This window comes from Chiloscyllium plagiosum, chromosome 40 (genome assembly GCF_004010195.1).
Source record: "Chiloscyllium plagiosum isolate BGI_BamShark_2017 chromosome 40, ASM401019v2, whole genome shotgun sequence".
Classification (NCBI taxonomy): Eukaryota; Metazoa; Chordata; class Chondrichthyes; order Orectolobiformes; family Hemiscylliidae; genus Chiloscyllium; species Chiloscyllium plagiosum.
In genome coordinates, this window is record NC_057749.1 from 26,297,663 (window position 1) to 26,309,050 (window position 11,388).

The window sequence follows — 11,388 nt, forward strand, 5'->3', positions numbered from 1 at the left end:
AAAGCCATAGCTATTACTAGGGAATAAGGCAAAATGCTGCAATAAATTAAAATGAATCAAGTTGTACTTTAGATAATACTGTACCTGTTTACTTATCCTCAAAATAGATTCACCACAAAATGCAAGGATTTGCACATACAGATTAAAACAAAAATCATTTTTATGAAACTATGTAACTGTTACATAACAATGACCACAGTGATTCAGAAACATTGCACTGATTGATTCTACAATATAACAAAGCACCAGCGAAATATTTCACAATATTGCTGGACAGATAGAATGTTAACATTTAAGTGCTAACATTTCACTCTTTCTTTTCAAAATAACTGCCATAGCATTGCGTGCTGTGTTTACATGGTACCCAATGCAATTTTACACTTCAAAATTACAAACTATGAATCAGTGACTCCACAAATTGGCATGCTCCAAACAGCCAGATTCAAACCCCTTGCTGTTTTTTGCTCTCACTGTATCACCCAGCTCCTACACTACACTATTTTGGTTCATCAAACACACAAAATCTAGTTCTGCTGCTTTGCTACCAGCACAACATACCTTTGGCTCATCAGTGAGACCAAATGGAGTGCAATCAAAACAAAAATACCTCCAATATATTAAATTAGCTTCTATCAGCATAAGTGCAATGAGACTTCAAGTCTGTACTACCAACAGCACAGTCAGCAATTATTTTTAATTATAAGTTACTGTTAAATTAAAGAGTCTTTTTTCTAAAAAAAATTTGGATGCTAAAAGCACCATAATTTAGCTGGCACAAACAGCGAATTAAACCAGCAGCAATTCTGGTTACAGGGAGAGAAGATGAAAGGGCTATACGAAAATGGACATGTTACAGAAAATGTTGAATTGTGAAAATTCACTCATTCATCTTTCAATCTTTTGAAAACCACAGGCTCCAGCTGGCTTATCATTAGATGCAAAATCCACAACCATCTGTGGGATTCAACTGGCCATTTCTCTCACACCAGCCTGCCTAATACGAGTCTGGAATGCATAACCTTGAAACTTAACTTGGTTTTCAGTGTCTGTACACATAAATGATTCAAAAGTAAGGCAGCATATCCATCGTAAGCAAGATTTCTGGCTGATATTTTGCACCTGTCTGGCAGAAGACAGTGCTGCATTCTAACTGCTCCCCCAGGTGAGGTTTACTGCTTGAGAATTTGATGGACTGTATGGTTCAATACGTCAGATGAAATGAGAACAGAAAAGGAGCCATTCAGGACTTTTAGTTAAACATGTTCTCAAACCCCCTCCACCCCACTATCTCAAGTGATTGCCTACTTAGCAGCCACCAGCAGTGCTATTGTTACCCTGTCGTCCCTTTAAGGAGAGCAAAAAGCCTGAAGTGATTCAAATTGCCACTCAAACGTAAACATAATTTTGCAGCTTTGATACAGCTTGTGCCAATTCTGATCAAAACCCCCTCTCTCTCAGACTGTGCAGCCAACATTTGAAGGCCAAGCTCGACTTTTTGAGAGAAGGTACCACATAAACAGAGCAAAAACATTCAGCCTTCATCTCAAAAATGCAAACTTCAAATGTGAGTCAGGTTCCTGTTGCTGGAAAGATAAGATATAAAACTAAGAAAGAAAACAAGCATGGTAAATCCTCCCCCAGTGAGACAGACGAAAGGCCGGACCATTGGGTGCTGCAGTCCTGAATCATACATGCAAAGCAGTGACCAGGAGGACCAGAATTTTATTCAGGGAGGGAAATAGTTGGGTGCTCCAACTGCACACTGTCCAGCATTAGATGAAATTATAAGCAAGAGTTTATCTCTAAATGGACAGACAAGGTTTGGTTTTAAAGTCTCTCATAACCACCTTGTAAACATTCTTCATTCAACACCATCCATCAATTGTAAGCTGCTGGAGAAATGTATTACATATGGAGGGATGCACACACATAAGCATCACTACAATTATGATAGAAAAGGCCAAAAGCAAAATAATTAGAGAAACAATACTTCTGTTGAAGTACCAGGAATTGTAGCAAATATATTTGTGCATTTTTCAAAATCTAAATATGAACTAAAAACTGAATATGTGCAACTATTTGATGTGCAGTAAATTAGGTGAATGGTTAATGTTTGCCTGAAATGGCCAAATTACATTGGTATTATTACCATAATAATACCAATGAATTAGGGTGAGGGGCTTAGCGCCTTAAAGGAATTGCTGCATTGCTATGCAGGTGGTGAATATCTTTGAACCACAAGACTAGATTTCAAAGTCATCATTACAGATAGAAATCATCACCAAAATAATTTTTAAAAAATGGCATGACAATGCCTATCAGTGTTCAGACGAACAGCTTGGCTTGGAATGAGAGATGGAACTGATCAGTAAATCTGCTTTTAAAAAGTGTTTAAAAACTCTAAATTTCCTCAAGTGCTAACTGAATAACTATCCAGTATATTTTATACCAACATCCAGTCACAGCTTCAAACATGAGCTATATACTTATAGAATACCAAACTTGTTTTCCCCTTTGTCGAAAATCTCATCTATGAAAAAATTAACTGGCTTGGAAAGTGAATAAAATACTTGTTCCTTTGGAAATAATTTGCCTCTGTTGAAGTAGTAAGTATGAACAGCTGTAGCTACCCAGACAATTTGACTGTCAGAATTGAGTGTAATGACAGAGCTCTTCTGTGCAATTGGCCGAAATACTCTCAAATCCCAAACATTACAGAGGTATGCACAACTGTGTAGCAGCCCCACAAAGGAACAGAAATTTTTTTTAAAGTGTATTCAAAGGAATGTGCACATTAATTGGTCTGACTATTTCAGCCTTTACAGCTATTGGTTGGGTTTTTTTAATTCACTCTTGGGACATGGATTTCACTGACTGAGTAAACATTTATTACCAGATCCTAGTTGCCCTCAACATGGTGGTGGTGAGCTGCCTTCTTGACTCTCTCCAGTCCAAGTGCTTTAGATTGACACAGGGAGGGAATATCAAGATATGGTGAGGTGACTGGATGTGGTGCTCAATGAGCTGATTTGACCTGGATGGTGTCAAACTTCAACTGCTGTGAACTACACCCATCCAGGCAACTGAGGAGTATTCAGCATACTCCTGTCATGTGCTCTGGAGATGATGGGCAGGCTTTAGGAAGTCAGGAGGTGAGTTACTTGCTGCAAGATTGACCTGCTCTTGTAGCCACTGTCTTAATGATGTGGCGAATCCAATTCAGTTTCTGGTCAATGGTCACTCTCAGGATGTTGTTAGTAAGGAATTCAGTGATGGTAACACTATTGAATGTCATGGGGCTCTGGTTAGATTTCCTCTTACTGGAGATGGTCATTTCCAATGAAAAAAACAATCAAACCATTTTAGCTCATTGAACATTTCTTCTGTTTTTTAAAATCTAATTTAGTTTGTGCTGTTTCCAGTACATGGGTTTTTTTTTTAAACCAACCAAATTCTACAAAAGAAACAATGGACATCACATTTCATAGAGAATCCCTAGTGTGGAAACAGGCCATTTGGCCCAACAAATCCACACTATCCCTGCAAAGAGTATCCTACCCAGACCCTTTCCACTACCCTATTACTCTACATTTACCTTGACTAATGCATCTAGCCTACACATCCCTGAACACTATGGGCAATTTAGCACGGCCAATTTACCTAAACTGCACATCTTTGGGTTGTGGGAGGAAAGTGGAGAACCTGGAGAAAACCCATGCAGACATAGGGAGAATATGCAAACCCCACACAGACAGACACACAGGTGCCAGAGGCTGGAATTGAACCTGGATCCCTGGTGCTGTGAGGCTGCAGTGCTAACCTGTAAAATGTCATTTACAATGACATTTTTAATTAACCAAAAATGGCAATAAATATTCTAAAGTTTGCAACGTTATAGCGAACATTAAAAGTCTCATGGGTTAAAACAGAGATTATTTCCTTAATCCTGTTGAAACTGACAAAATAAACTTATTTTTGTTAAGAAAAACCTTCCCTAACACAAACAATTCAGTCATGTAACAAAATGAAAAGTCAACAGTTTTCATGATATCCTCAAAATAGGTTTACATGGGAAATAAAGAATTAATTTTGCTAAGTTTAAAAAATTTGGCTTTTCAACTCAGATGATTTCCTTTCCATTCTAACAAATACGATGGGAAAAATATCATACTGAATTAGTATTTGCACATTTTTAAGTTCATCTCTGCAATCTCTAGATCCAACCATAATTTTGCTGAAATGGTTATCATCATCAGACAACATTAAACATGTTCTCATCTTTCTTTGTCATAAGCAAAGGAACAGGAGAAACAAAGTATGTGACCTTCTCCTTTTCAAAATCATGGTTTACCTTCTACCTAAAGTTCAGTTTCCCAACCTCTGACCATATCCCTAAGTGCCTAAAAAACAATCTCAGCCTTGAATATACTCAAGGACTGAGCATCCATCGTCCTCTTAAAATCGAAAATTCCTATCATTCTCAATTTTCCTTGAAGAACTCGCCCCTCATCTCAATTCTAAATGATCAACCCTTAGATTGTGCAAAGCTCATTGATTCAAATCAGAAAAGAGAGATCACATCCTGAGAGCGAGACAAGGCCCAAGTGAGTGTATAGTTTGGAGAATTTCAAAACAATGTGGGAATTCTGAGGGGAGGTGCTTGTTTTCTTTCCAGCTCATAGCTTGTAAGTTTTTTTTAAGAGCAGGACAAATTGAAGCCCAGGATCTGGGGCCCAGCACAAGAGCGACATCACAGGTAAAACATAAATTCATTCGTTGTTGAAGCTACTAATTTGACTATTACAGAGGCTACTTTCAGATTGAACATAAATAGGAGAAATATTTATTGGTTAGAAAGGAAAAGACCAGTATGAAAAATCAAATCAAGAACTAGGTAATTAAAATAGAGATGCCAGGTCAGGCGATGCGTTGCAACTGCACAATGTGGGAGTTGGTGGACCCCATTTTGATTCAGAGAGACCACACCTGTCACAAGTGTTGGTTGCTTGAGGAACCTTGGCGCAGAGTGGATGAACTGGAGTATAATCTTTGAATTGTACAACACATCAGGATGGGAGAGTTACCTGGATGCTGTATTTCAGGAGGCAGTCACACCCCTTAGATTAACTACCTTGAAATCGGTCAGGGACTGGAGGTGTGACTAGCAGCAAGGCAGGTAGATGATCCAGGAGTAAGTGCTGAAGGAACCTCAGCTTTTGAGTTGGTCCTGGCAAATTGCATAACTCGGGTTGGAAGCAGTTTGCAATTGCATGGAAAATTATGGAATCAGTTCCAGGATGGAGGGAGGGCTCAGAGGTTATTAAAGTTTCCAGAACAAGTAATAGAACATAAAGTATAGAAAGGGTCAGAATTCTAATTTCAGGCACAGCAGATAAAGGGACAACTATGAGAAGGGGCAGGGTTGGGGATGTTGTAATTAAAAGCATGTAGCATATGAAATGGGGGTTGGGGGTGTGTATGTGCACGAATCTGTGTGCACATGCGGGGGAGGGGTCCACATGATGTAACCAAGGATGACAAGACTGGTCAAGGACAGCATAAAACCATACAATGTCGAGAAGATTAGTGAGAAGCCAGAGGATTGGGACACCTTTAAAAACTAGCAGAGGATAACTAATAAAAGAATGGCAGGGTGGAGGGAGGAAAACACATAAAAGAATAATCCAGCTAGCAGTATGAAAGAAGATTGTAAGAGTTTTTTTCTAAGCCAGCTAAAGTGTTAGAGAGAGGCAAGAGTTGAAGAGTGGACATTAGAATGCTAGAAAACGTGGCTGACGAAGTAGTAAAGGAAAACAGAAATGGTAGAGGAACTGAACAGATACTTTGCATCAGTTTTCAATGGAAGACATCAGCAAGGTACCAAGACTTAAGAGGGTCGGGGTCAGAGGTGAGTGTAGTGGCAAACACTAAGGAGATGGTGCTGGGGAAGCCAAAAAGTCTGATGGTGGGTAATTTATCTGGATCAAATGGACTATACCCCAGTGTTCTGAAGGAGATAGCAGAAGAGTTTGGTGGAATTACTACAGTAAGGGAAGATGCCAGAGGACTGGAAAATGACTAATGTAACCCCCACTATTTAAGAAGGGAGACACATGCAGAAAGCCAAAGGCTGGTTAGCCTAATCCTCAAATCATTGTTAAGGTTTAGAGTGAATTAATAAGGATAAGACTGCAGAAGTGCATGGAAAATAAGGCAAAGTCAGCACAACTTCTTCAAAAGGAGATCACGCCTGACAAAACTAGTAAATTCTTCGGGGCTGTAACAAGCAGGTTGGACAAAGGAGAGCTACTGGACATTATCTATTTGGATTTCCAGATAACGTATTTAGCACCTTGTCAAACGTTAAGAGCCCATGGTGTTAGGGGCAAGGTACTAGTATGAATAGAAGATTGGTTGACTGGCAAAAGGCAGATATTAGGGATAAAGGAGTCTTTTTCAGAATGGCAGCCAGTGATTAGTGGCATTCTACAAGGGTTCATGTTTGGACTACAACTGTTCACGATATGCATTAGTATCTGGACGAAGAAACTGTGGGAATTGTCGCTGTGTTTTGAGATGACACAAAGATAGGTGGAGGGCAGGCAATGTTGAAGTAGTGAGGAAGCTGCAGGATTGGGAGAGGCTAGGAGAGAGGCAAAAGAAGTGACAGATGTGGGACAAGTGAGGTCGTGCACTTTGGCAAGAAGAATAGAGTTGTAGACTATTTTCTAAATGGGTACGGTTTTGGAAATCTGAAGCACAGAGTTTGGAGTCCAGGATTCTCTTAAGGTTGTCATGCAGGTTCAGTTGGCAGTTAGGAAAGTAAATACAATGTTAGTATTCATTTCAAGAGGGCTCGAGTACAAGGGCAGAGATATACTCTGAAGCTATGAGGGACTCTGCTCAAATTTGATTTGAAATATTGTGAGCAGTTTTGGATCTCTATCAAAGGAATGATGTGATGGCATTGAAGAGAGTCCAGAGGATATTTACTAGAATGATCCCAAGGACAAACGGCTTGTCATATGAGTGCAGGGGACTTTCGGTCTGTATTGGGAGTTCAGAAGGACGAGGGGGGAGATCTGATAGTATTCTGTAATTTTCAAAGGGACCTTGATGGAGTTGACATGGAGACGATGTTTCAACTCGTAGGAGAAAGCTAGAACCTGAGGGCACAGTGGGAAGGATTGACCATTTAAAATAAAATGAGGAGGAATTTCTACCGCCAGAAGGTGGTTAATCTGTGAAACTCATTGCTGCAGAGTGGAGGCCAAGTCATTGAGTATTTAAGACCGATTGATAGGCTCTTGATTGGTAAGGGGATCAAGGATTATGGGAAAAAACAGGAAGATGGCATTGAGAAAAGCATCAGCCATGACAGAATGGCAGATCAGCGCCAATGGGCCAAATGACCTAATAATGCTTCTGCATCTTATGGTCTTAGCCTGCAAATATGCCAGTCTAGAGAAACAGCCTCATGTACCCAATCGGGCCTCATGGAATCTTATTAATGAAAATTAACCTAATTGAAATTGTTACATGTTAAGACTGGAAACCCCCAAACTGTGCTATGCTAATCTCTATGCCATATGCACAACAGGAGTTTAAAGGATCAGCTCACCACCACTTTGAGCAACAAATCTTTGCCGTGCAAGAATCCATGCATTCCAAGAATTTTTTTTAAAAAAAATTATATTAAAACATTACTACAAGGTGTTTCTTAATTTTAAAATAAAAATTTACTGCATAACTCCTTTAAATACAAAAAAAGTTTGCTATCCATTTATAACTAGGCATAATGATTCATGTGGACTGTCAAATTTTGTTTTTATTCCAGGAGATGAAATGATTTTCAATGTTCCATGATACCTTTATTTTCACCCAGAAAGACTGTATATAAATAGCCTTGGTGACATCTCTAAGACATACAGGTTTAACATCCTCTGATCAAAACATCCTTGCTAGTTTTCAGGATCACTTTGACCTTGCAATGCCTCCACTGTCTTCCTGGAGAAGATGCTGAATTATATGAATTAACATCCCCTTCAAGCCAGAGAGACAATACTGACAAGATAGAGGAAGGTAGTGGAAACAAATGAATCCGTGGTGCTTCTTTAAAAAAAAGCACTCAGTGTCAGCCTATAGAATTTCCTCAATTTACATACTGCATTTGAGATGATTAAACTGGGAATCTGCACCATGATTTAAAGGATAATGTATTTGCAGGACAAATATCTAGTAAATCCTTTACAGTTAGTTTCTTATAATTTCTTCTAGTACTATTCAATTACTTCCAGTGTATTTGCTACATTCCCTTAAGTTGCATAAAAAGCAGTAAATTGTTGACTTGACATAACTTTATTGATATCTCAAGCATTTTAAAAAGAAATTTTCTTCATTCCATGTCCCCAAATTTTAGGCCCCTCAATTGCGGCAATGAACGAATGTCAAAAGGAAAATTATGAGAGCCTTTGTTCCCTTTAGTAATGTATTGCATTCACCACTTACAACTCAGGCACTGCATTCTGCAAGACAAGCTCAAAATGGAAAACAAACACCAAAATAAAAAAAAAGTTAAAAAGAAACACCATGTTATTACAAACTGTCCCTTCAGAAACACCTGGTACTGAAGCATAATTTAAAAATAAAACAGCTGGGTCATTAAAGATGGGGGTGGAAAGGAAGGATTTTAGAGCAAATACAGCACTGAGTTTGCATTTGTTTGAGCTGGTAAACATAAATAATATTAAACATGTATTAACAGTTAACAGATAGTCACTGCAAAAATAAAGAGCAATTTGCAATAATTTTGGATGATTTGCAATGTAATTAACTTGAGCATTCCCAGTTAGAAAACTTAAGCAAAGCAGTTCAAAATGCAGTTGAATTGAATGTACTTAAACAGTGACCAACGGTATACCTTAATCCTTTGCTTCTATGACCACCCCTCATTTCCCCCCATGGAAACTGGCTTTGACTGTTAAAGTTGTTAGACTCTATTCTTCCTCTCCTCACTTCCTTCCTCCAAGGAAGGGAGAACAGATATTGCTTTTACCAACTCCACCCCCATCTTCAAAAAAAAACAAGTCAGGCCCAGCCCTTACAGCAGGGAGGAAGAGGGTCAGAGATTCCGCTCTTACACCCTTGGGAACAGGGACACTGGAACTGTCCTAGCCCGAAGAAGGCCATCTTTACTCCCATCCTGTGCTTGAGGGCATCTGCTCTTTCTTTACACCCACAGGAGAGGGGTACAAATCCCCCTCAAACATCCTGGGGAGAGGTAACACTAGCACAGTTCTATGAAGGGCAGCCACCCCATGTGTCAGGGCACTGGCCAACTTATACCCTCAGAAAAAAGGCAGACATGGGCCCCTTCAATCTCCCCCATACCCTCAAATTCTGAGAATGGGGCACTGGATCTGCACTTATCCCCTGAAGAGATGGGGCACAGAATATGTTATTACTTGCTGGGGGCAGCACAGTGACTCAGCAGTTAGCACTGTTGCCTCAGAATCAGGGACCCAGATTCAATTCTATCCCCATGCAACTGTCTTATGTAGAGTCTACACATTCTCCCTGCGTCTGGGTGGGTTTCCTCCAGGTGCCCCAACTTCCTCCCCAAGTCCAAAGATGTGTAGGTTAGGTGGATTAGCCATGGGAAATGTGGGGATGGGGGATGCAGGTCTGGTTGGGATGCTAGGGTCAATGTGGACTCGATAGCCTGCTTCCACACAGTAGGGATTCTATAATTACTGCCCTGGGAAGGTCCTGCTCACATACCATGGGGATAGGGGACACTGGCCCTGCTCCTACCAGGGCAGAGGGGGCACAGGAGCCGCTTTTACTTCCCAGGAGGGGAGGGGAGACAAGACAGGGTACAGGGCCCTCTCTTATCCCCAGGAGGGGAGAGGAGAGGAGAGGAGACAGGATACAGGGCCCCTCTTACCCCCAGGAGAGAGGAGACAGGGTACTGTGCCCTCTCTTATCCCAGGGAGGGGAGACAGGATACAGGGCCCTCTCTTATCCCAAGGAGGGGAGGAAGGGGGAGACAGGGTACAGTGCCCCCTCTTACCCCCAGGAGGGGAGGGGAGAGGAGACAGGGTATAGTGCCCCCCTTACCACCAGGAGGGGAGGGGACAGGAGAGGGGAGAGGAGACAGGATACAGTGCCCCCTCTTACCCCCAGGAGGGGTGGGGAGAGGAGACAGAGTATAGTGCCCCCTCTTACACCCAGGAGGGGAGGGGAGACAGGGTACAGGGCCCGCTCTTACCCCAAGGAGGGGAGACGAGGAGAGACAGGGTACAGGGCCTGCTCTTACCCCCAGGAGGGGAGACGAGGGGAGACAGGGTACAGGGCCCCTCTTAACCCCAGGAGGGGAGGCGAGGGGAGACAGGGTACAGTGCCCCCTCTTACCCCCAGGAGGGGAGGGGAGAGGAGACAGGGTATAGTGCCCCCCTTACTCCCTAAAGGGGAGGGGACAGGAGAGGAGACAGGATACAGTGCCCCCTCTTACCCCCAGGAGGGGAGGAGAGAGGAGAAGAGACAGGGTACAGTGCCCCCTCTTACCCCCAGGAGGGGAGGGGAGAGGAGACAGGGTATAGTGCCCCCCTTACTCCCTAAAGGGGAGGGGACAGGAGAGGAGACAGGATACAGTGCCCCCTCTTAACCCCAGGAGGGGAGGAGAGGGGAGACAGGGTACAGGACCCCCTCTTACCCCCAGGAGGGGAGGGGAGACAGGGTACAGGGCCCCCTCTTACCCCCAGGAGGGGAGGGGAGGGGAAGATAGAGGGTACAGGCGCCTCCTTTCCGCCCCCTCCCCAAAATCATTGCACCCCGGGCCCGGACACTCACCGTTCTGTCCGCGGGCGGGTGTCAAGATGAGGCTAAGCCAGAGCAGGGCGGACACAGCGGCTCCGAGCCAGGCTGGGCCCCGGGCCGTTGCCATGGTAATGCTGCTCGCCGTTCACTCCACTGCCACCCTTCTCCCTACTCGGTCCGCACCGACTGCGGCTCCCCCTCCCCCACCCGCTGACTCTAGGTGAACCTGCTCTCGCGAGAGTCAGCGCTAGAGTGCGCGCGCAGCCAGTGAGCCTCCGACTGCGACGTTTGAATGGGGAGCGGGTTTCAGACCCGACCATTGGAGGCGCAGCGGAGCAGATTTCCACACCCAGCCGCAAGAAGGTGCAGCGGAGCAGGTACCATTCACGGCCACAGGAGGCGCTGTAAAGCACATCCCAGACCCACCGACAAGAGGCGCAGTGGAGCTGGTTCCACACATGGCCGTAGGAGGCGCAGTGGAGCTGGTTCCACACATGGCCATAGGAGGCGCAGTGGAGCAGGTCACAGGACCTAGCCTCAGGCGATACACTGGAGCACATCCCAGACTCA

The 11,388-nt window shown here is 43.2% G+C and overlaps 1 protein-coding gene across 2 annotated transcripts in view; it reads right to left on the reverse strand.

Moving 5' to 3' along the window:
* Positions 1-11,055, reverse strand: part of nptnb (neuroplastin b) — a 79,124-nt gene extending 68,069 nt beyond the window's left edge. Inside the window, exon 1 of one of the 2 annotated variants that reach the window (XM_043680632.1) lies at positions 10,852-11,055. In XM_043680632.1, coding sequence (XP_043536567.1) covers positions 10,852-10,945 — 94 coding nt within the window. In that variant the 5' untranslated portion in view covers positions 10,946-11,055. The remainder of the gene's footprint in view (positions 1-10,851) is intronic. The other variant, XM_043680631.1, reaches the window with a different exon arrangement.
* Between the last annotated feature and the right edge of the window lie 333 nt (positions 11,056-11,388).